Source organism: Condylura cristata, unplaced genomic scaffold, assembly GCF_000260355.1.
Source record: "Condylura cristata isolate star-nosed mole 26May11 unplaced genomic scaffold, ConCri1.0 scaffold00004, whole genome shotgun sequence".
NCBI classification, from domain to species: domain Eukaryota; kingdom Metazoa; phylum Chordata; class Mammalia; order Eulipotyphla; family Talpidae; genus Condylura; species Condylura cristata.
In genome coordinates, this window is record NW_004567105.1 from 55,151,341 (window position 1) to 55,178,318 (window position 26,978).

Sequence of the window (26,978 nt, forward strand, 5' to 3'; positions counted from 1 at the left end):
GGGGGGGAGGGGGAAGTGCACAGGACTATGGTGATGGCACATGGATGACTTGGTGATGGGAAACCCATGGGGATTACAATTGAGATGAAGAAAAAAAAAATGTACAAAATGATGTAAAAATAAACTGTGATAAAAAAAAATTTAAGCTGTTGGAGATCATGGGCCTCTTAAACAATGAAGAAATCAACCACTGGGAGAACTCTGGGATGGGTTCCACAGTCCTCTGTTTATTATTTGACACAACCTTACTGAGGGCTGGCCAAGCTGCAGCAAATGTGGACAGGCCGGAACTGGACCTGGGTCTCTGATCCGGAGAGGCACTGTGGCCAGAAGGAACACAACCCCCCACTTCCTCCTGCCTCAGGACTCTCAAAGTAACATACACAGTTCACGTCAGCTGCTGTGAGATCTCTCATCTACCTGGTAAGAGTCTCAGGACTCCCACATGCTGGCTGATCAGTTCTAACTGCTTTGAATTAAATCAACTCGCTGGAGCATGGCTAGAATCTGATTAGTAGAAGCCCACACATGACACCAGTGAGAAGCTGCCCACTACCCTGTGCCCAGCATCAGGCATTTGTTTTGTTTTGTTCTCTACTCTGCACCCCTGCATCTGTCCATTTTGCAACCCTCCATTAATCCTTTCAACCTCATCTCAGTCCACGCACTCCCTCACCTCTGGGCACTATTCCCCATGGACTTGAGTGCTTTTCTTCCTCTGCATGTACGTTCCCTTAAGGAAGTTTACCAAACCTCCCCCTGCTTCCTTGTTTTCAATCACTGTATTATCATCACGTTCCACTATAAAATGTATTATAATTTATAGTTCTTTGTTTACTTGTTTTTTGTCCACCTCCCCAACTGGTGTGTGTCAGCCCACGGAGCTTCTGTCTTTTATTAACCACTGTGGCCAGCACGGTGCCTGATCTATCATAGGCACTGTATAGATCCTTGTAGAAAGAACAACTGGATGATTAGTAAGGGAAAGCAAAAAGGAAGCTGTACTTGTGCGCTGAGCCTCTGGCAGAGGGCAGGCATACTGCTGCTGAGATCACATTACCTGCTGGGGCACCTTGAAGCGGACATAGGAGCAGAGCTGGAGCATTTCACTCATCTCTTCTGGAGTGGATGGAATCAAGGGAATCTTCTCTATGGCGGCGGAGGCCTGCAGTTCTTTGAGTCGTTGTACAAACTGATTATCTGTTGAGTACTCCAGGCCTGTGGGGTTCAAACCAGAGCAGTTTGATAATACATCTACCTTCTCCCCAAACCTCAGTCTCTATAAGGAAACTCCAATATCAGCCCAGAGCTAATATATTTCAGGTACTTTTCGCCAGATTTCTTTTTTAAATATACTCCCACTTTTGCCTAAAATAAAAACCATTCATACTCTGAGAGGCATAGAAAAAAACCTTTAAAAAATATTTTAGACACAGTGGGCCCTCCCTGATAGTACAGCAGGTTAAAGCACAGCACTGCAAGCTAGCCAAAGCCATGTCAGTGTGAGTTTGATTCCCAGCCCCGGAGGTGATCCACGTCTCAGCAGACCTCTCCTGTCTTGCCTACTGCTCCCCTCAGCAGTATACGTCATAGATCTACCTGTTCTGCTCCCCACTCTATCTCTGGTGAATCATCTCACTGTCCCTGCATCTCTGGCCTGCACCCAGTTCTGTATGCATAAATAAGTAAATCTTTTTAAAAAAAAACTATTTTAGACACTACTCAAACTTGACTCAAGGTCTAGCAGCATTGAGAGCCTATAGAAACACAGAATCTCACCCCTTCCCCAAGTATCTTAATTAGAATTTGCATCTTAACAAATTGCCAGGGGTTCAGGTATTTGATGGTGTTTAAAAAGCAGCAGTCTGGGAAACAACTTGCAAGAGACTCTTCTACACCTGTATCACTGTGAGGAGATCTGTTTTCTGCATGACGGGCAAAAAGCAGGCCTGGAGTGGCTACTACTCCTCCTGGCCTGGACTCACTTGGCAATCAGTTATTTAGGGGACAGTCAGAGGGAGCCCCATACTGCTGTCCCTCAGTTGAAGCAATAGCTGCCTCTACACAGTCCCTTTTCCAGGAGAGTGGCAGAGGATCGCTATTACTGAACAGCTTGGAGACTCACCATTATGTTCTATCACCCTGGAGCATGACACAAGAGTTACACAAACTGAAGTATGCACAAAGGCAAAACTAATTTTCTCTTTGAACACTAGCAAGTTTCTAGGTGTTCATCTTAGCTGAAGAACTAGATTTTAGAAAGAATGGCAAGGGTGTCGATACTAGGCTGCAGATATCCAGCATTTTAGCAATGTCCCATATTCAACAACTCTTTTAAATCTCACATGGGTATTGTATGTGGCTTTCACAATGCCATGCAGATTGCATGATCTATTTCCCCTAGTTTTCAAAATAATTCTAGGTTAAATGTCATGTGGTATCCTGGATTGAATCCTGTAACAGAAATAAAAACATTCATGGAGAAGCTTAAGAAATCCATGTAAAGTCAGTAATTTAGTTACCAGGAATATACCAGTGTTGATTTCTTAATTGTAACAAATTTGCTGTGGTCATATGAGCTGTTAACAATGGGAAGAATTGGGTGAAGGTACATGGGACTCTCTGTATTCTCTTTGCAACATTTCTGTGTATTTAAAATTATTTCAAAGTAAAAAAATCCAGATAGGTAATAATCCTGAACTTCTTTGTATGTTTTCATTTTCGCATACTAATTTAATTTTAATTTTCTAATTGAAACCTATGTGTAAAACTCTTCTCTGAAAATTTAACAAAATTTTAAAAGCCAGTTAGTTTAGGCATTCCTTCCATGAGTGGTTTAAAATCCAATAACCTTCCATAGGGACAATCCTTCAATTTTAAAACTTTATTATTAAAAGAGCAAATTGCTTTAGACATAGTGCTTAGGAAAAGAGAAAGAAAACTCTTTGGAGGTTTACTTTCAATGTTAATGTCCTTAACAGATCTGAATATGATTAATTTTCAGAGTGATACACTTTAAATCATAGTAGTTATGTTTCAGGAGAAAGTATATGTATTAAATTCATGGCTTGGTTCTAGTTAAATCATGTAAAGGAGACAGAAGATACAAGTTGTAAAAGGTAGGTAGTGGATCTGGCAGTACTTCTGAAATAGTCATGTCTTGGTTGTGGAGTCAGAAAGCCTAGGATCCATTCCTATCTCAGCTCTTGAACTTACAGAATTTTTTTTGTGCCTCAATGTTTCTAACCCTAGAATGAGTATGATATCTTGATCTACATAGTAATTACACATGTAAGAAGCAATTGAAATAACTTAAAATTTGGGCAATATCCTGTATGTAATCATACCCCTAAAAAGAATCAAAGAGAGGAAACAAGGAAATAAGAAAAAATTAAAAACTTTCTTTCTAGCACATTATAAGTCCAAGACAAAAATGTATTTAAATAAATTAGCTTCAGATCATAACTTCTGGGGACATGTAATTGCTCACATAGCTGTGTGTGTATACAGAGAAACTAAACTATTCATTTTTTCTCAAAAAGATCTTATAATGAATAAAGACCTCTGAGTTTTCAAAAGAAAGTGGAGGAACATAATCAAAACTATACTTTGTATGATTATGGTGAGAATTAAATTCATATAAAGAGCTTATGGAAATATAAAGCATTTCGCTAAAAAGAGCCAAATCAATGCCAAATGTCAATATTATTTTTATATTTAAGAATATTTATATATTGCAAAGTACCAAATACTTTTAAATTAACCATCTCAAAACTTTTGTGAAATGAGCTGGCTCTATATTTTAAAAGTCTGGATGGTTATACAGCTATTGTCTGGTAAATAATCACTAAAGTATTTCATACCTTGGAAGTACACATCAAAAAAGATGATTCTAAAATGTCATAGAGGACACTGGCTCTTCTAGGTTCATGCCCCACTATGTTTGATTCACTCATGGGATATTTTAGCCTTGTGACTTACCAGCAGGACACACAAGGGACAGGCTGCAGACATCCGATGGGTAGCAAGCAGCATACACCCCAGCCACATGGCCACCCATGGAGGTGCCAACCAGATGGAAAGGCTTTTTGTTTAGCTTGAGGCATTCTACAAACTAAGCAGGGAAATGAGAAGGTGGTTTGGATAAAACAAATATAAATTTTATACAGGGCCATAAAGGACCTAAAATAAACACAATTCCAATGGCAAGGGATAGGAAAGGGAAAAAAGCAAAATGAAGTTATCATACTGCCTGACTCCAAGCTATATAATAGAGCACTAGTAACCAAAACAGCATGATACTGGAACAAAAACAGAAACACAGACCAAGGGAATAACATAGAGAGCCCAGAAACAAACCCATATAAATATGCACAGTTAACCTTTGACAAAGGAGCCATGATCATACAATGGATTAAGGAAAACCTCTTTAAAAAATGGTGTTGAGAAACTTGGACAGCCACCTGGAACATAATGAAAGTAGATCACAAAATTTCATTCAAAATGGATTAAAAACTTTGATATAAGACCAGTGTCTAAAAGAAAACACAGGTGATACACTATTAGATATCAACTACATAGATATATTTTGGGACACAGTTCCAATGGCAAGAAATTAAAAAAAAAAAAAAAAAGACTACACCAAACTAAAAAAAGCATCTACAATGAGAAAGATGCCACAAAAACTAAAAGGCAACCTGTGGACCAAGAGCAAATAGTTGCCCGTCACACATCTTATTTTCGAAAATATATAAAGAATTTATAAAACGCAACCACTACAAAAAAACTAATCCAGTCAGAAAATGGACAATAAACCTAAGTAGACACTTTTTCAAAGAAGACATCCAGCTGGCCTGTGAAAAAATTCTTAACATCACTGATTATTAGGGAAATGCAAATCAAAACTACAATGAAAAATGACCTCACACCTGTGAGAGTGGCCTATATCAAAAAGACTGGAAACAAATGTTGATGAGGATGTGGAGAGAAAGGAACACTCATCCACTGTTGGTAGGAATGTAATTTGGAGCAGCCTCTGTGGAAAACAGAGATTCCTCAAAAAAAAAAAAAAAAAAAAGATATGATCTGGCAATTCTACTGGAAGGTATTTAAAAATAATCTGAAAACACTAAAACACTAATATGATGTGAATTCACTAATATGAAATATGTATGTAGTTCTGTGTTCCTAGCAGCACTGTTCACAATAGCCAACTTATAAAAGCAACCCAGTGCCCAATGACCGGTGATGGGACAAAGAGATTGTAGACTATATACTCAGTGGGATACCACTGAGCTATTTCAAAAAGTTGAAATAGTGCCACTTGGAACATAATGGTGAGATCCTGAGGTGACTGTGCTCAATAAGGTAAGCTGAAAAGCAGAAGAGAGTTACCAGATAGCTTCACTCTTTTGCAGAATATAAATAACCCCAAAAAAGCCCCAAATGGAAAAATACAACAAGTTCTTAGACTTTGTAAAAAATTATACTATAATAATTTTATACTAAGTTTTTACTATAATATATATATGAGAGGGGGTGAGGAGGGCAGAAGAGTGAGGGGAGAGTAGGTGGTAAGACATTCACAGTGGATCTTGGTGGAGGGCGAGTGAAGCATATGCATGCATCAGGGAGTGAAGTATTACTCTCAAAATGATACAGATATGAAAACAACTGGCAAATTAATAAAACTTGAGTGGGGAAAAAAGGGAAGGAGCTTTGGTTTAATGACGATAGATAGTAACAATGTGATTACGGAACAAAAATCCCTGGTATTTCCTATGAGGACAAGAAGAGTTATTGATGAAAGGGGATTAAAATTCTGCATTCATTATCCAGACAGGCTTTTACCTGACCCTAGTGACTAGGGAGTGACTTATATGTATAAAACCAATGAAAATCTGCCAACTCATGAATCAACAAACTTTTCTATGGAGTAAATATTTTTTTACAAAGGAAATATATCCTACTTTGTGGGCCATATGACATTGTTGCAATGACTCAATTCTGCTGCCAAGAGAAGCCAAAGACAACACATAAGTGAATGATACTACTGTGTTTCAATAAAACCTAGATTACAAAACTAGAAGGCAGGCCAATTCAAGCCCCTGGGTCATAGTATGCTGACACTTGCCCTAATTTAATGCCCTCTGACAGGTCTAACTGTCCATTTATATAACTACCCACCTATCCATTTGTCTATTCAACCATCCAAGTATTTATCTATCTATCCACCCACCTATATTCATCAGTACAAAAAATAATCATTAGATATCCATCATATACATAGTCAGCTGCAGAGGACAGAGCAAAGAGCCAAGGTTCTTGACCTCATTAGAATAATTTGGGGCGTGTGTGTGTGTGTGTGTGTGTGTGTGTGTGTGTGTGTAAGACATCAATGTCTTTATAAGGGGACTATACCTAAACATCAGGCCCTAAACATCAATTTTAAACTTATAGATTACTAAATTCTAGAATTGTGCATGAGCTCCATGTCCTTAACAGTCTAGCTGGGAGGGGCTGAAAATAGTTGCTAAAATAAAACAAAATCTAGGCAGAGGGATTACTACTGTCATCATACAGCTGGTAAGCAGAAAAAGAGACTCTAGGGAAATGGTCTTGAGAATTCTTAAGTCCTTTTTGAAAGAGCTGAGAAAAAGCCCAGATTATCAGAAACAAAAGTATTAGGCATAGAGAGGAACAGTCTACAATAAACTCTGGCTTTCCACAGTCAACCAAGAATACCACTGGGAAGTCATTTTGCTAACAGTTGCAGAAAGAATGCACTAGCCACTGGTTACGAGTCAGTAAGAGTCTGTTACATGCTCTCCAGGTTTGGGCATGCTGTGGCGGCAAAACCCCTTATGGACAATTTCTAATGGAGCTTCCTGCTTACCTGGTGTATCCTCTTGACTTGCCCATCTATGGACAGGTCATCCATGGAGGAACGGGTGGTGCCCTCATGTCCTGGCATGTCCACGCAAACCAAATGCAGGTTCTTTGGAAGGAACTGAGGATACACAGGCCCAGAGAGTCAGAATGTGACATGTAGAATACGTTTGCTTACTTCTCTGTACTTCTCTGGGGAGGTTGCACCCACTTAACAAGTAACCCAGATGGCTTTCCTGAGGATGCATATAGGCCTGAGCCACCAGAATTGAACCCCAGTAACATCTGATGTGAATAAGCACTGCCAGTAACCTCACAGAGAACACAAGCCCCAAAACCACAAGAAGGAAGAGGTTTGGGAAAGACTGGTCAAAGAGGACAATGATCAGAGGAGCAGCTTGAGTCTCTTATTCTTCTTGATACCTGCCAGCAGGTGCTACAGCCTTCTCCTTTCCCTCATCCCTTACACAATTATTCCAGCCATGCAGCCACTGATCTGGAATGAAATGGATGGTTCTGGCCTCCCAGATCTCAGAGAGCTTCAGAACCAAGTTACTAAGGGACACCAACTACATCCCTAAAAGCCTCCGTCTGGTTTCAAATTTTCTCTTAAGCAAGTTTAATTCTTGGGGTGGTTATTATTCGAATGCACCTTCTTTCATTTTAAATATGAGTCACTTTTAACCAGGGAAATAAAAAATACCGGTTATCAAGAAATAAATATCCAGTTATATGAAAGACACATACTGAAGTGGGGACAAGACGTGGGAGGCTCACAAAGGGTGACTTTTCTGAGAGTAGAATCCGGCAGGAGGAAGGACCCAGATAACTAGAGTGAACATTTTCCTTCTAAGTATGCACAATACAGGATGCCAGGGGGCCTATGGTTCTGTTTGATATGGGACCCTAGAAGGCCTCCCTCCAAGACCTAGCTCCAACCTTTACCAGCTCAACTCTCTTAACAAGCAAAGCAAGTCATCAAACCACAGGACAAGAAAGTGACTGATTTGAAAAACTAGCCCAGAAAGCTGCCAGATCGACTACTTTTTTAAATGACTAAGCCAAAGAAAAAGAAAAGCAGAAGTCCAGGGGCAGAAAAAGGGAGGGAAGGCGAAAAGAAAGAAGGAAGGGAAAGAAGAGAAACTTGGAAGTATAACGGAACATACAATTTTTTAAACACTTGACCTTAACAGTCTGATATTGTCAGTTCTTAAGATGAAGGTATCAGAAACCTTCCCTAAGAGATATTCATAAGCTGAAATGATTTTGAAGATTTTTAAAAATAACGTTCAAGTCAGATTTTCTCTGACAAAATTTATCATTTACAAAATCGAATACTATGTTGCATTAGCTGCCAGATGACTTGAGAGCTGTAATTCTGGCTTCTCTTTGCTTTCTACCATGGCTAATAGTATCAAATCCAAGGGGAAACCCTTTGCTGAGTGACACCATCTTGAAAGAAGAATCTGGAATTACATGTACCTTGACCACACTGAGCCACATATCCTTGTGTGCAGAGAATCCATGGAGCATAAGAATGGAAGGTTTGTGCCCAGGCCTGCCCCGGAATGAATAACAGAACTGGTAGTCTTCATGGTGAGCATAGCGGACCTGCATGCCCAGCGTCCTCCGCCAGTACCTGAGGAGGAAAAATGTTGGCAAAAAAAAAAAAAAAAAATCAGAACTCTCCAAACAAGTGACTTCAGGAGGGAGGGGGGAAATAGGTCCTCTCTGTACTCTTACTTCTGCCAGTGCCCCTTCTCCAGGCATTTGTCCTCAAAGAACACTTAGCAAAAGCATTCCAGAAAGCGCCTTAAATGGACATTCTGGTATGACTATCCCCAGTGACTCTAAAGAGAAAGAAGAAAGCAGCATTTCCTTGAGACATAGTACACATAATACCTTTTGCTAATATACTTTTCTAGAACCTCTGAGAGTAAGAAATTGTTCTTGAGAGCTCCCTGCATTGGTCCTTTGGCTTTATTCCTTATGATGTATGATAGTTAATTGAAAGTGCAGCTTCTGTTGGTTAGATGAGATCTGGTGCTGCTGGAGTTTGGGCCCAGAAATTGATTTCAATGTGGAATTACTATCTAAATTAAGAGAATTTTCTGCATGAAAATCTCTCCAAGATAAAAGATAATTCAGGGTCCTCCCAGGTGGTACAGTAGGTTAAAGCACAGCACTAAGAAGCAAAAGCCACTTTAGCATGAGTTCGATCCCCGCCCCGGAGATGATCCATATGGCACAGCAGACCTCTCCTGACCTGCCCGCTGCTCCCTTCAGCAGTGTACTTCCTCAGTCAGTCTGTTTTGCTCCCCACTCTGTCTCTGGTGAATCCTCCCACCACCCCCCTGTACCTCTGGCCTGTACCCTAGTTCTGTATACATACATAAATAAATCTTTAAAAAATATATATAATTAGAGAATTACTTTGTGGTTTACTATATACCAGAAGCAAACACCCTAAATGACCACGCTTAACCCAATTTTTTTTAAAAGAGGAGGAGAGCAGGATGAGAATGATATACATATTTGCTTGTATCAGTACATGAAAGCCTGGGAGTTACAAAAGACACTATTATGATGAGTATCTGGAGCAGCAGTGGGGAATACAGTGAGAAGTAGGTGGAGAGGGAACAGAGGTGGGAGGAGATTTATAAAACATTGCTTTTAGTACTTTTTAACAGAATGTATTGCCTATTCAAAACATTAAAAATATAATAAAACTGGCAAGCTTAAAAGCTCTTATGACAACGCAAGCATATTTCAAAATTCTAAACCATGGCACCACAACACAAGTTTGCTCATTCATTCATATCCCAGCTCATTCATTTAATCGCTATATGATCCTGAACTTCAATTTCTTCATCTATATGGGAAAATATTGCATTCTAAGGATACAAAATATAAAATGAGCCAATTCATTTATAGTTTTGTTCAATGCCCAGCACATGGTAATTGATAAATGTAGTCATTCACATTACATAAAAAAAATGTTCCTCAAAAATACATTTAATTTGTAAAAAATTAAAGGAAAAAATGGGGAAATTTTACAATAAATGACTGCCACAGAAAGAAATCTTTAATATATACAAAAACTTAGAAATTGATATGAGCTATGCTAAATACCAACTTAATACTGGGCAAAATAAACAAAAAGATTACTCAGAGTAGAACTATTAATGATTAACAGATACAGGGAACACATTCAACTTCAATAATGATTTAAAAATGAATATCAAACAAGACATATCTTTTTATGGACTTCTAAATTAGATAATTTCAATAATTAAAAATATAAATGGTCAAGTTTTCTAGAAAGCAATAAAGCATCAAACCTGAGGAATCTTTAAAAATCTGAGGCCCCGGCCCTCCCCGGTGGCGCAGCGGGTTAAAGCACAGCACTGAGAATCTAAAAGCCGCTTCCGCATGAGTTCGATTCCCGCCTGCCCTGGAGGTGACCACATGGCGTGGCAGACCTCTCCTGACCCGCCCGCTGCTCCCCTCAGCAGTGTACTTCGTAGATCTGCCTGTTCTGTTCCCCACTGTCTCTGGTGAAGCCTCTCACCGCCCCTGAACTTCTGGCCTGCACCCCAGTTCTGTATGCACAAATAAATAAATCTTTAAAAAAAAAAAATCTGAGGCCCTAAAAATGGAACTTCCATATGACCCAGCAATCCCACTCCTATGTATCTACCCAACAGACACTAAAACACTGATTCAAAAAGACACCTGCACCCCCGTGTTTATTGCTGCTTTATTTACAATTGGAAAGACATGGAAACAACCCAAATACCCAAAAGTAGATGACTGGATTAAAAAGATGTGGCACGTATACACAATAGAATATTACTTAGCAACCAAAAAAATAAACACATGCCTTTTGTAGCAACATGGATGAAGCTGGAAAAGATGATGTTTAGTGAAATAAGCCAGAAAGAAAAGGAAAAATACCTGATGGTTTCACTCATGGCAGGAGTATAATGGACCAGGCGAGAAAGTAATAATAATAATGAACAACTATATACCAGAGACATTTTACAGGGGTGGAGTGGGGAATGGGATCAAAAATGGTGGGGAGAGGTAAGTGCTCTGGACTATGGTGATGGCACATGGGTGATTTGGTGATGGGAAGCCCATGGGGATTACAACTGAGATGGAAAAAGGCACAAAATGATGTAAAATAAACTATTATATTATTTTTTTAAAAATCTGAGGCCCTCTGACCCATTTATTATACTTCTGGGAATAACTAATCCCAAGAAAATAAATCGAAATTTTGAAAAAGAAATTAGTTTAAAGATGTACAAGACAGTGTTATGTAAATTAAGGAAAGAAAATCTTGAAGTCCACAAAAAGAAAATTTATTACATAACTTACAAAGTAGCTAGATAATGGAATATCTTGCTGTTATTAAAAATGATATTTAAAAAAGGACATACAGAGAATATAAAATACATTAAAAAATCATTAAAATTATTCCTAACCCCATCACATAGGAATAACCACTATTAATCTATTGACATGTATATTTTTTGCCTGTTTGCAATGGTAAGTAAAACACCTAAATTAAACTTTTTTTAAAAATCAGGTTTTCCACATGTCTTTTGCAGCAACTTGGATGGAGCTGGAAAAGATCATGCTTAGTGAGATAAGCCAGAAAGAGAAAGAAAAATACCGGATGGTTTCACTCATAGCAGGAGTATAATGGACCAGGTGAGAAAATAACAAAAATAATGAACAACCATATACCAGAGACATTTTGTGGGGGTGGAGTAGGGAATGGGATCAAAAATGGGGGTGGGGAGGTGGGGGGTAGGGAAGTGCACGGGATTTTGGTAATGGCACTCGGGTGACATGGTGATGGGAAACCCACGGAGATTACAATTGAGATGGAAAAAAAAAATGTACAAAATGATATAAAAATAAACTGTTATAAAATAAAAAAATCAGGTTTTCAAAGAACAGTCAATAACAAAGGCAAGTGTTTATGACTTGACTAAGTAAAAAAATAACAAACCTAATTTTTATACTTAAATTTTTTATTATTGATCCAATTCTGTATAAAAAACTTTTTAATGGTGAAAACTGAAGCATTTAAGAAACTGATCTGAGGGCCCTCCCTGGTGGCACAGTAGGTTAAAGCACAGCACTAAGAAGCTAAAGCCACTTCAGCATGAGTTCGATACCCCACTCCTGAGGTGATCCACATGGCATGGCAGACCTCTCCTGACCCGCCGGCTGCTCCCCTCAGCAGTGTACTTCACCAGTTAGCCTGTTCTGCTCCCACCTCTGTCTCTGGTGAATCCTCTCACTGCCCCTGACCTTTGGCTTGTACCCCAGTTCTGTATGCAAAAATAAATTAATCTTAAAATAAATAAATAAATAAACTGATTAGATTATGTGTAACTTACATTTGCTTTGTGCTGTCTTTGCATAATCTTCAAATTCTTTACAAAGTACACACAAAGTATAGTGTGAGATTAAGGGGAGAGTTGGGAGGGTCTTGTGACAAAGAGAAGGTCTGAACAGACACTCGAAGGCTCAACATATATTATGGAAGACAACGGAGAAAGCTGTGCCCTGATGTGGGCTTAGCAGGGGCAGGAGCACTAAGGATAGCCAGGCTGAAGGAGATGTGGACAGATGCTTTAGTGCCAGGCTCAGGATCTGAGGGCTTCTTCAGTACCAGATGGACCTCTTTGTTACTCATCCATGTTTTTCATTTATTGGTCTATTCAATAGAAAATCCTACCTAATTTTCAGAAAAAAGAACTAGAGAACTAATATTTTCAAATGATCCTTGCAATGAAAGAGTAAAAAGAATACTTCTTAAGCTACTGGGTAGGCTAAACAAAATATGAAAGAACAAAGGTCCAAGTGAAAAAAAAAATTCAACTTCTTCAGCTTAGGGACAATAGAAGTTAAATGACCTCTACTTTAGAAACACAAAGGTAGAGATTAGAAATAGTGGCCAGTTCATAAAACAGAAACAAAGAACTAAGTTGGGATAAGCAAATGTTTAGGAGCAAGAACCTCCACAGACTAACGGTCTCAATATAAGATCCAAATTGCTTGTTTCACAGACAGAAGTCATCAAAGGCTCTACTGATCTATATAGAAAAGTCCATAAAAGGAGCCTCTATGGAGTTTCTCTTTGAGCAAGGATCCCAGGGTCTAGGTCCTGCATCCTACATCTCATCTCCCCTTCCTGGGTTTACAAGAACCTCTGATAAAGCATTCCTATATATATGCTTTTTGTGCTGAAATGTTAACCAAGTGTACAACTCAGTGGCACTATGTTCACAATGATGTATATCAACCATCACTACTATGCCACTCCTGAACTTTTCCAATCATCCCAAACAGATATTCTGTGCCCATGAAACAATAACTTCCTTTTTCTCTCCTCCCCTCAGCACCTGACAACTTGCATTCTGCTTTTTATGAGTTTGCCTATTTGAAGTACCCCTTACAAACAGAATTATATACTATTTGTTCTTTCATATCTGGCTTTTCTCACTTAGTGTAATATTTTTCAAGGTTCATCCATAGTGTGGAATGTGTCAGAATCTCCTTCCTTTTTAAAGGCAGTATAATAATCCATTGGGTGTATATACCATATTCTGTTTACCAGTCATTTGCTAATGGAATATTTGGATTGTTTCTTTTCTTTTCTTTTTTTTTTTCTTTTCTTTTTAAACTCTTGTGAACAATGCTGCTGTGAGCATTGGTATACAAGTATCTATTTCAGTCTCTACTTTGAATTCTTTGACATATATATCCAAAAATTGAATTCCTAGCTCATATAGTAATTCTATATTTAACTTTTTACTGAAACACTAAACTTTTCCACAGAAGCTGCACTTTTCCACCAGCAACGCATAAAGGTTCCAATTTTTCTACATCTCCATCAACACTTACTTTCCTTTATAAAAAGTAATAGCCATCCAAAAGCAGTATTTTACTGAAGGTTTGATTTGTATTGCCTAATCAATGTACACTTCTTGATGATGGACAATGTACATTTTTTTTTTATTCACAACCATAAAATTCAACCTTTTAAAGATACAATTGAGGGGTTTTTAGTATATTCATAAAGGTAAGCAACTATCACCACTATCTAATTCTGGAACATTTTTATCACCTTAAAAAGGAACTTGACTGAATTGTACACTTAAAATGACTACAATGAGAAAATGGTTAGAATTTTTATGTTATATATATTTTACCTCAATTTAAAGAGAGAAAGAAATTTATACTCACTAGTGCTCACTTTCTATCCCTTGCTCCTGCAGCTCATGAAAATCACTGGTCTGCTGCAGGTCTCCATAGGTTTTACTGTTCTGAATATTGCATATAACGGGAGTCATGCCACATTTCACCTTTGTGTCTGCCTCATTTCACTTAATATTTGGCTTAATTCGCTTAATAAAATGTTTTCAAGTATATCCTTGTTATCAAATATATCAATACTTCATTCCTTTGAAGGCTAAGCAGCACTCCATTGAAGAATATGCTACATGTGTTTACTCATCAGTTAAAGGACATTTGGCTTGTTTCTACATTTTTGCTTATTAGGAACAAGGGCACTATAAACATTCATGTAACAATTTTTCTGTGGACATGTTTTCAGTTCTTAGGCAAATACCTAAGAGTAGAACCACTAGCTCCTATAATAATAGTTCATTTTTTTCTTTTGTCCTTTTGAGGAGCTAGCAGACTGTATGTACAAAACCATGTCACCGACAATGTTGTGGATTCCCCAGTGCCCCTTGTTGTTGGGATTTTGCCTGGCACCCAGAACGTCGTGCTAAAATGCAGTCAGGCAGGGAGCCTCTCAACAGTATAAAAGTCTTGTATCTCCTGAAAACAGCAGGCATATTATGGCCAGATTAACTATAGTCAGCTAGACTACCTAGACAAGAAGTTAAGGGTAAACAAGGACTAGAGATAGGGTGTTTTGATCAGCTGCAACAATGGAGCCCCCAGGGCAACAGCCCCTATTTATGGTCCCTAGCTTGCACCAAACTATTATGCATTCCCAATACATCCCCAGCACACACATTCTTCCACACCTCCCTCTACATACTCCCTGAATCTGGAAGACAGGTGGAGTGGGGGAGGAAGGGGAGAAGGTGCTGCCTCTCCATAGGTGTGAGCTTCTCTACGTGTGTCTCTCTCTCTCTCTCACTACTTGGACTTTGAGTTATCTTTCCTCCATTTAACACTCTCCCAACACTGCCAGCCCATGAGGCGACACAGTTCCTGTCAGCTTTATTTCTTCTTTTCAAATTCTTATCCCTTTCTTTCTCTTATATTTATGATTTCTTGTCTTGAATTCACAACTGAGTTCCTTTGGGACAATAAATATCTTAGAAAATGTATCTTTTCTATCTTGCGAATAGTCTTAATATTTTATATATGAAAATCATAGCTGGCTTTGATGACATCCACAATGGTTATAGCTCCTCCAGTTGAAGCTCTTTGTTGAGTCACTGTAAAGCATTTTGTGCCTTCTTCAAGAACAACTTTAGTACACGTTGCTGTGGAAATGAACTGGCCATGCTCCAGGGACACTTAGATCTAGAGAGAGCTGCTCTGAAGACCAGCTGTGGTCTACCAGGGACACCTGTTCATTCTGTGAGGAGCTCTGAAGATCCCAAAGGGAAATCCAGGAGCCAGTCCAAAGAGATCATTTCACTATACCTTTATATTCATATGGCAGGGTGATGGGGGTGCAGGTGAGGGCAGGATTGGGTGCCCAGCTACCTCTATGGCCTGCTGTTCTTGTCTGCTTAGTAATCCTGAAAATTAACCTATCCACCCAGATTTTCAGGGTGACCCCACTGGTGGTCATTATGGGGCAGTTGAGCAAATGAAGGTTTTTTTTTTTTAACAATATAATCGTTTATTTTTACATCATTTTGTGCCTTTTTCCATCTCAGCTGTAATCCCCGTGGGCTTCCCGTCACCAAATCATTTGTGTGCCATCACCATAGAGCAGTGCACTTCCCTCCCCATACCGTTTTTGATCCCATTCCCCACTCCACCCCGTAAAATGTCTCTGGTATATAGTTGTTCATTATTATTATTATTTTCTCGCCTGGTCTTTTTTTTTTATTACAAAGTTTATTTTTACATCATTTTGCACATTTTTTTTTCCATCTCGATTGTAATCCCCGCGGGTTTCCCATCACCAAATCACCCCTGTGCCACCACCATAGTCCCGTGCATTTCCCTCCCTCCCCCGTTTTTGAACCCATTCCCCACTCCACCCCCACAAAATGTCTCTGGTATATGGTTGTTCATATTTTTGTTATTTTCTCACCTGGTCTTTTATACTGCTATGAGTGAAACCATTGGGCATTTTTCCTTTTCTATCTGGCTTATTTCACTAAGCATGATCTTTTCCAGCTCCATCCATGTTGCTACAAAAGGCATGTGTTTGCAAATGAAGACTTTTTGAGGAGTAGCTATGTTTAAGGGACATAGGTAACTCATGATAAACTGCTCATCTTGGGTCTCCTTAATGACTCAAGGGTTAAGTCTCAGTGCTACCAAGCTAATGCCAGCCACTGCAGCCTGAGTTTGATCTCTGGCGAGGGAGCTGGCCGCATGGTGCAACAGACCTCTCCTGAGTCATCCACTGCTCCCCTCAACTGTGTATTTCAGTAGATCTGCCTGTTCTGCTCCCCACTCTGTCTATGATGTATCCTCTCAGCCCCACATCTCTGGCCTACACCCCAGTTCTTGTATGCATACATAAAAAACAAATCTTAAAAAGAAAACAAAACAAAATAACTTGTGTATCCTATGGCAATCAGTGTGTAGAGGTGATCTGCATGAAGGAGAATTAGAAGAAACAAGCAATGAATTTCAGTGGAGTAGGGGAAGAATTTGTAGGATATTCAACAACTCATTGCTATAGTAATATTTCATTTTTATAACCAAAGGCATGTCACAATGCTACTTGGTATAATACAAAAGGTGTTGTTTTTTTTTAAGATTTATTTATTTATGCATACATACAGAACTAGGGTACAGGCCAGAGGTGCAGAGGTGGTAAGAGAATTCACCAGAGACAGACTGGGGAGCAGAACAGGCAGATCTATGGAGTACACTGCTCAGAGGAGCAAAAGGGTCAGGAGAGGTCTACCACGCCCTGTGTCACCTCCGGGGTGGGGATTGAACTCATGCTGAAGTGGCTTTTGCTTCTTAGTGCAGTGCTTTAACCCACTGCACCACAAGGGAGGGCCGACAAAAGGTCTTTTAAGATATTCAGCCTCCCCAACCAGCTGGTTTTCCTGTTGTCTACATGCCTGAATTCCAAAAATAAAGAGCCTTGTGTCTATCCTCCAGCCACAGCTCTGAGCTGAGTGATAGGCTCTTGATCACATGCATCTGTGCTCTCAATGAATAAGGGGCTGAACTGCTACTCTGGGTGCCTCTTTGGGTTCTGCAATATTATTTGTTAATAAGTGATTTTATTTTATTTTATTTTTTTGGTTATGTGGCATTACTGATGATTATAAAAAAGAATGCAAATCCCCACCTAGGTAAATAAGACGTTTACCACCAAATGACTATTATTCAGCCATGATAATGAGTGAAACTGATATAAACTACAGCATGGATGGCAATAAGTGTGAACCTTGAAAACATACTGAGAGAAACTAGACAAAAAAGGCCAGAAATTTTATGATCTTAATCATATGAACTTTCAAAAATAGGTAAATCAAAAGAGAGAGAATGTAGTTACTAGTTGGTAGGGGCTAAGGATGAGGAAAACAGAGTAACTGCTAACAGGTATGGGGATTTCTTTTAGGGAGATGGAATGTTCTGGAATCAGATTGTGATAATGGTAGCATAACACTATGAATATATTAAGACCATTATGAAATGGTAAATTTTATGTGATGTGTCTTTTTTTTTTTTTAAAAATTTATTTATTTGTACATACAGAACCGGGTACAGGCTAGAGGCTCAGGGGCGGTGAGAGGCTTCACCAGAGACAGAGTGGGGAGCAGAACAGGCAGATCAACGAAGCACACTGCTGAGGGGAGCAGCGGGTGGGTCAGGAGAGGTCTGCCACACCATGTGGTCACCTCCGGGGCAGGCGGGAATCGAACTCATGCGGAAGTGGCTTTAGCTTCTCAGTGCAGTGCTTTAACCCGCTGCGCCACCAGGGAGGGCCTGATGTGTCTTTTTACTCAAAAAAAGCAAATTATTTTTAAGAGGTTATTAAATGAGTAAGTGTCGAAAATATTCTGACTCTTGATCTGAAAGCCTCCATGGCCCAAGGCACTTGGAGGCTGAGGACAATGCAGCCCAGAGCCAGGTTTCCAAGGTGTGGCAGGTGGAGAAGCCTGCATGAAACCACACTTGTGTACACAGCCACATGCATGGTTATGCCCACATCACTCAGCTGCAGTCCCTACTTCAACTTGATTTAAGAAAAATGGGATTTTTGTGTGATCTACGCTGCATGGTGCTTCTGCAGGGCCCCCCCAGGACCTTACCCCGCAGCACTCCCGCTGCCAGCACCACAGGGAAATGGCATTAAAGCAGTCTGAGTCTCAGCTTCCAGTGCAGAGGTGAGTCTTGAGTGACCCTCTGAGGGGTCACCACTCCCTCAAGAGAGAGCAAGAAGCATGAAAAATGAAAAGCTCCCTTCTTTTAAATTAGCTTCCTTTCAAGGATCAGAGCCTGGCTGACAGGTGGAAAATTCCACTCTAATGAAACAAAGGGGAGTAAGAAAGAAGGGCAGATAAAGGGACAAGCACACCCCTGCAGACTTCTCTTGTGCACGGTTAGTTCTCACTTCCAGAAGTCCCAGTTAACTTGCAATGTGCTTCCCTGACACCAGGTCTGTTTCAGTATTTTCTTCACCACGAGATACATGCTGTGGGAATAACTGGCGTGATTCTACTTGGCAAATGGTCTGTGGCATGAAAACTCATTGAAGCACATCAAGATAAAGTTGCTCTTTAATGGTTAACCTTCTGATTCCATCAAGGAGAAAGGTTTTGCCCTGGGCAGCCACAGCCTTGACACTTCTCTTATACTTTGTAGTAAAGAGAAGAGATACAGTTTCTATAGGCTACAACTTAGGAACATTGCCTATTGATATTGAATCACTTTTACTTTTGAATATGAAGTTACTACTTATGGTATGCTTTCCACTTAAAGTAGTAATATTTTTATTGTTTTCAAACTGAGTTAAGATTTCTTTTTAAGATTTTTTTAAAAAGTGATTGAAGAAAGCATGAAAGAAAAGTGGAAGGGTGTGGAGGCAAAAATTCCAAAAGGGCACCGTTACTGATAAGGATGTTTAAAGTAGGGCCAGGGAGAAGTACAGACTGTAATACCCATGAAAATACTTTTAAAAGCACCCACTGGTAAAAGCACTAACATGCTGGAAGCAAACTGCTGGTGGCTGACAATGGACTTTTCCCCTTAGACACCTAGTAGCTGATCATAATTTTGAGAAACAACTTAAATAACTGACAGCTTCCCCTGTAGGTTTTGCCAACCTTAGCTTAGGAATGTGTGACTGGGCTGCAACCCTTACCTTTGATCCTAAATAAAAGTATTCATTTTCTCTAAAAGCTCAAAACTTTCCTTTGAGAAAACAGGTGGTATGTAAGTAGGGTAAGAAGTAGAAAAGCGATGTGAGAATAAAAGCTTTGAAAATCTGTATTTCTTTGTGTCACTTTACTAGAGAACACTTTTAAAACAAATCTAAAACTGCCCTGTCTGCCCATGCCATCTCCCTGGTCCCAGTCTTTCTGAGTAATTTCCCAGTGCACATCATCACATCTGTCAGGACATCACTGGATCAAAGCCCAATAGCCAAGAAAATACCAAAGTAATTCACAAAAATACTCACAAGACTTGCTGAAAGACAGAATTTGTGACTGTGATAGTAAAGGTAGCCTCCCGAATAAAATAACCATCAGAAACCTGAGAAAATTTATCTAGGAAGAACCTACTACCAATATGCCAAGAAAGCTCCCCCAAAAAGGACACCTTATCATGAAATATTTCATGATAAACTATTAATAATTACCAAAAGGACAAGGAGAGATGACATGATTATGATAGCCTTGAAAACTTCTATTATAAATAGAACTTACCAATAGTAGATTCTTATCAGTGCAGAAGGCCACAGTAGAAAGGAGGCTACAAAAGCCAGGATGGGGATGGCAAGGGTCCCACCAGCGATCACAAACATGTTGACCACATCAAGATCCATCCTGCTTTGTAGGCTGGCTGACTCCTCTGTGGCCTACGAAGCAAAGGGAAAAAAGAAAAGTGAAGGCCAGAATAAGGTAAAGGTCAGGAGGAAAGGTGATGGAGATGCAGAGTGAAGATGCTAAGCTCATCTCTTCTGCATACTTGCAGTTATACTGCAGCAGGAAAAAACAAAAACAAAACAAAAAAAAACTGAAAGAACAGACAATGGTAGCACATGCTAGGAGTCCTACCCAGAGGAGAGGGACCTGTGTCAGCAGGATATGAACCAAAGAAGCAGCCCACCTAGGCAGGTGGATAAGCCCTAGTGGGCCCTGCAGCTCCAGAGAAGAGCAGAGTGGAACCAGCAAGGTCCAGGCACAGCAACCTTTCACAGACTTGTGGGCTGATGGCAGGATCCTGGGGCTGAACTTGGGAAACACCACTGTGCCCCTCATAGGATCCCCAAGTGGGAGTGAGCTTGGGGGTAAACCCAGGGAGTATCCTGATGACAGCAGTGTGACCCTGGAGGGATCCCCAAGCAGAAGCTAGTGAAGAAACACCCCTAACAAGTGCCCTTCCAACAGCAACACAGTCTTGGTGGGGATCCTGGAGCAGGTGTGAGCACGGAGCCAAGCCACGTCATCATCAGTGGCCGAGGTAAGCCCTGCAAACGGGCACAAGTGCAAGGTCACCTCCCATGTACACCAAGACAACATCAGAGAGACCTGAAAGCAAATAATGGGGAGACAAAAACACAACAAATAGCAGTGTGAGTCTTCATGTGGAATACTACACCACAAAGGGACCACAGCTCTAAATTCAACCAACAAAACAGAAGCTATCAGATACAGAGGTCACAATTGCCATGATAGAGAAAGTCAAGCAAGTGGGAGAAAATACATAAAAGCTTATCAAAGACATACAAGAAAACTTAGAAAAACAAGTGAATGTCCTGAGAAATAAGCAGGACTCGAAGAAGGCAGGGACAGCCATACATAGATCAGATAATAGAGATTTCCATCTAAAAAAGGTAACAAGAGACAGGGATGGACAATAAATAATGATGAAGAAAGCAATATCTAAGTAGGACATGACTCTCATCAGTGAATATTCACCAACTAAAGGAGTATCAAAAAATATAAGGCAATTGCCATCAAACCTGAAAACAGACATTGGGGAAAAGTATTTATGATGGAGGCATTCACACCCTGCTATACCAATAGATAGGTCAACTAGAGAGAAAATAAATAAGGACACAATTGCCTTAAGCCAAGAATTAGAACACATAGGCTTGATAGATAGACATAGGGCATCGTGCCCCCCCAAAAAGAACTCACACTTTTTTCAAGTGTACATGGCACATTTTCCAGGATTGACCACATATTAGGTCACACGACAGGAACCCACAATTACATGAAGACTGAAGTCATACCATACATCTCTAATCATGAAGGTATCAAACTATAAATCAACCATAAAAAGAAACAAGGCAAAACTTCTAATACTTGGAGACTCAACAACTACATACTGAATGACTACGAGTTAATGAGAAGTCAAAGAAGAGACAAAAAAAAATACCTCTAGACAAATGATAATGAGGACATAACCTCCCAGAAATTATGGAACACAGCAAAAACACTACTAAGAGGAAAATATATAAAAATGTAGGCACAAAACAAGAATGCAAAAAAAAATAACATTCTCTTTCACTTCAAGGAATTAGAAAAAGAAGGAGAAACAAAGACCAAAAGCCAACCGAAGACAAGAAAAATTTTTAAATTAGCACAGAAATAAATGAAATAGAAATAAAAAAGACAAGTTAAGAGATTTAATGAAGGGCCCTCCCTGGTGGTGCTACAGTAACCACTGCAGCATGACTTCAATCCCCAGCCAGGAGGTGACCCACATGGCGTGGCAGACCTTGCCTGACCCACCCACTGCTCCCCTTAGCAGTATATTTCAGTACATCTGCCTGTTCTGCTCCCCACTCTGTCTCTAGTGAGTCTTCTCACCACATGTACTCCAGTTCCATATGCATAAATAAATAAATCTTCTAAAAAAGAGAGAGAGAGAGAGATTAATGAAGCCTAAAGCTGGTTATTTCAAAAAGACAAACAAAATAGGCAAACCTCTGGCTAGGCTCACAAAGAAAATGAGGGGGGAAACTCCCATATATAGATCAGAAATGAAAGAGAAGTTACAATACACATCACAGATTTTCAGAGGAAAGTGAGAGACTATTGTCAACATTTATGTACTAATAAGTCCAATAACCTAGAAGACAAGGGAAAATTCTTAGAATTATACAACCATTCAAGAATGAATAGGGAAAAAATTCTGAATAGACCAAGCACATGCAAAGAAATCCAAATCAGTAATCAATACTCTCCCCAAAAATCAAAAGTCCAGGGCTGGACAGTTTCACACATGAGCTCTAGCAATTAAAAAATTTAGTAAGAGGAAATATTTTCAAACATATTTTATTAGACCAACACTAGTCTAATATCGGAGCAAAAAAAGAAAATTACATAACCAATTTCCCTAATGAACAAAGATGCAAAAACACTCAACAAAATCTTAGCAAACTGAATTCAACAATCCATTAAAAGGATTGTCATACCCAAGTGGGACTGATACCAAAGACACAAGCAATGATTCAACATCCCAAAACTGAATTGATGCAATTCATTATGTCAGTGAAAGGAAAGATAATAATAATAATAAAATGATTATATCAACAGACACAAACATCTGATAAAATCCAACATCCATTTATGAAGAAAACCCTCAAAAAAAAACCTAGGGAAAAAGTGGAATATATCTCAATACAATTAATGCCATATGTGACAAACCCACACTAACAACATTCTCAATAGTGAAAAATTGAAAGCTTTCCCACTAAAATTCTCATCAAAATGCTTTCTTTGGCAGCATATACACTAAAATTGGAATGATATAGAAAAGATTAGCATGGTTCCTGTGCAAGGATGACATACAAATTTGCGAAGTATCCCATATTTTAAAAAATTGGTATAGGACAGTTTCACCACTATTATTCAATATAGTATTGGAAGTCTAAGCCAGAGCAATTAGACAAGAGAAAGATATAAAAGGAATCCATAGAGGGAAAGAAATTATTTCTTTTTTTTGCAAATGACATGATAACATACAGAGAACCCTAGACTATGCTAAAAAGCTAATTGGAATAATAAATTAGTTCAACAAAGTGGCAAAATCAATATAGAAAATTAATACATAGAACCCAGTTGTCTTCCTATATACAATGAACTAGAAGAGGAAAAAATTAAGAAATCAATCCCATTTACAATTACACCAAAAAGTCAAATATCTAGAAATAAAATTAACAAAGTAGGTGAAAGATCTATACAAAGAAAATTAAACATTGTTAGAAGAAATTGAATGACTCAAAGAAATGGAAAGGTATTCCCTGTTCATGGAATGCAAGAATTAATATTGTCAAAACTCTACCCAAAGCAATACACAGATTCAGTGCAATCCCTATCAATGGCATTCTTCAAAGAAACAGAACAAACACTCTATGAAATTCATATAGAACCACAAAAGACCCTGAATAACCAAAGCTATTCTGACAAAAAAAAAAAAAAAAAAAAGGAAAGAATGGAAGTATCACATGTCCAGACTTCAAACTATCCTACAAAGCCATGATAACCAGTGCACGGTACCAGACCCAAACCAGGCATACAAACAATGTAATAAAATTGAGAGACCCAAAGTAAGTCCACAACTATGGTCAATTAGGGCCTCCCTGGTGATGCAGAGGTTAAAGTTTCAGTGCTATCAGGCTATCACCAGGCACTGCAGCATGAATGAATTTCACCCCTGGCAGAGAGCTAACCCACATGGCATAGCAGACCCCTCCTGTCTCACCTGCTTCTCCCCTCAGTGTGCTTCAGAAGATCCGCTTGTTCTGCTCCCCACTGTCTCTGATGAATCCTCTCACCTCCACACCTCTAGCCTAAACCCCAGTTCTTGTATGCACACATAAAAACAAATTATAGACAAAGGTGCCAAGAGCATACACTGGAACAAGGAAAGCCTCTTCAATAAGTATTGTTGAGAAAACAGAAGTCACATGCAAAAGAATGAAACCAGAACACTATCTCATACCATACACAAAAGTCAACTCAAAATGGGTAAAAGACTTGGGTGAAAAACCTAAAACCATAAAATATATAGAAGATAATATAAACAAATACCTCATGATATAGGCTTCAGAGATGCTTTTGTGGATTCTTCTCCAGCAACAAGGAAAACAAATGAATAAAAACAATTGGGACTACATCAAACTAAAAATCTTCTGCACAGTGACAGAAACTGTGATTAGATGAAAAAAAAAAAAAAACACCCTAGTGAATAGGAGAAAATATTTGCATACCATATCTGACAAGGGGCTGATATCCAAGATCTACAGATCTACAAAGAAGTCATACAATTCAACAAAGACAAATAATCCAATGATGATAATTAAAAAAAGCAGAAGAGCTAAACAAGCATTTCTCTAAAGAACATAGACAGCCAACAGACTAATGAAACAATGCTCATGTCACTTATCTTCAGGGAATTATAAATGAAAATCACAATGAGATGCCACCACACACTTGTGCAAATAGCTCATCTCAAAAAGTCCAGAAACAATAAATGCTGGTGAGGATGTGGAGACAGAGGACTCCTCTTAGACTGCTGGTAGGAATGTATACTTGGACAAGTCTTATGGAAAATAGAATGGTGGCTTCTCAAAAGATTAAAATGGATCTGCCATGCAACCTCTGCCCAATCCCATCTCATGATTTCAAAACATCATGCACTTTTTTATGATAAAAAAAAATTTCAGGTCTCATCATCCTCCCCCATGGAGAAAACAACTCCTGGAAGCCAGGTAGCTTTTGCCAACTGTGCATTCCCAGCCACCTGTGTTAGAGCACATTGCACAGGCCCTCCCTGGTGGTGCAACGGGCTAAACACAGCACTATGAAGCTATCTACAGCCACTGCAGCATGAGTTCGATTCCCTACCAGGGAAGTGATCCACATGGTGCAGCAGACCTCTACTGACCCACCCGCTGCTCCCCTCAGCAGTGTACTTCATTGATCTGCCTCTTCTGCTCCCCATGCTCTCTGGCGAATCCTCTCGCCTGCTGCCTGTACCCCAGTTTTTGTATGCATAAACAAATAAATCTTTATTTTTTTTAATAAAAGAGCATATTTCACTAATCATAAACAAAGAGACTTCTTCAAGAAAACACATAAACACCTAGCAAATCATGACCTTCCTAATATATGCTGTAAAATGGAAAGATCACTTCTATATCCATCTATCAAATGAAATGTTTTTAAATTTTACAAAGAATCCATATTGGCACAGTATGACCTCACAACAGAGGTCAGACTTTCTATGAAGGGTAGGTAATAAATACTTTGGCAGTGCAGACAAAGTGGCTCTGTGAAAACAACCATTGTAGTAAAAGACAGCTGTATACAGCACGCCATAAACAGGTATGACTATATTCCAATGAAACTATTTTGAAAAAACAGGGTGCAGGATGAACTTGTTCTGTGGACTAATTTGTAATCTTGATATAGCATACCAACCCTGTCAAACAGGCAAGGTGGATGCTTTATCTCCTATTTTATAAACTGAAGAAGCTAGCTCAGAGAAGTTAAGTAACTTGCCCAAGATAAGTCAGCAGATAAAGTCATGATTACAAAACGGGTTTCTAACTTGCAATCATGTTAGTTTTTTTTTCCCCCAAACGGCCCCTTCTCAATCTTTATAACCTCTTTGCTATTCAATAAATACCCACATTTTTCATTTCCAACTCTCAGTGAAGATGTGACATCTCTACTTAGATGGCTTGAGTGAGTTTCAACGAGACAAGCTTCTCACACAGTTGAAAGGGTATCACAGATGTGTGAATTGTGGGTTAGCTGGTTCTTTTCAATTTACACACATTCTATGTGGTACAGTCCTACATCCACAGTTAAAAAAGTTGCTCTCTTGTTCAGGAGCAGAGAACTGTCTGTATTTCTGATTCAAGTGTTCTCTCAGTTTTTAGTTACTGTAAATACTCTTTCCTATACAACTGAAATCGCTGGCCTGTTTCTTTCTAGAACTGTAGCTCCTTGAGGGTGAGGATGATCATGTATGTTCTTTGTCAGTGCCTAGAACAGCACAGGACACAAATGAGGTATAAATGAATTAATGAAAACAGAGTTACAAAATGGGTCTAATTCTGTTTGTTTCAGGGACAACTATCTCCAATGAAGCTGTAAGAGACCCAATGTTTCCTCTTTCATACAATAAAACTCCCCAGGGCATCACCCCCATTTAGGCTAAGTTCAATTTATGATGCTAAAAAGCTTCACTGTCCAGGAGTAAGCCAATGCATCTCAAAGTGAAGGAATTTTACAGTGTTTGAACACTGTGGGCCACAAAAGAGTTGATGAAAATGGGAACCATCAGCTTCAAAAGGCTCTTGCCATATCACACAAAGTTCTGAAAAACTGCTGAGGGTCACCATTGAACTCTGATCCCTGAGTTACAGTAAATTAATTACATGATAATCCTTTGGACTAGGAATTAGAAACTTTTTTGCCCATAACCATTTATATCACAGACTGACACTGGAGACGGTAGCCCCAACAGAAAGCTGACCATCAAAAGCAAACCTCACTGGTTTACAGGCCCTTGCTATGGATGTTGTTCAGTTTGATGGAAGGCTGTACCTGGTTCCATCTTCATAAGGAGTTTTTGTAGAGCACGATCAATTTAGCAAGATTTAGGCTTATTACAAAGCACACCGCGCACTT

General features: G+C 39.2%; 1 protein-coding gene across 3 annotated transcripts in view; it reads right to left on the reverse strand.

Annotated features, from left to right (window-relative positions):
- Nucleotides 1-26,978, reverse strand: part of ABHD6 (abhydrolase domain containing 6) — a 49,956-nt gene that overhangs the window by 7,060 nt on the left and 15,918 nt on the right. For all 3 annotated transcript variants that reach the window (XM_004676028.2, XM_012720589.1, XM_012720590.1), the window contains 5 exons: nt 20,031-20,182; nt 8,371-8,527; nt 6,896-7,009; nt 3,982-4,114; nt 1,061-1,218 (listed from right to left, as the gene is read on the reverse strand). In XM_004676028.2, coding sequence (XP_004676085.1) covers nt 1,061-1,218; nt 3,982-4,114; nt 6,896-7,009; nt 8,371-8,527; nt 20,031-20,149 — 681 coding nt within the window. In that variant the 5' untranslated portion in view covers nt 20,150-20,182. The remainder of the gene's footprint in view (nt 1-1,060; nt 1,219-3,981; nt 4,115-6,895; nt 7,010-8,370; nt 8,528-20,030; nt 20,183-26,978) is intronic.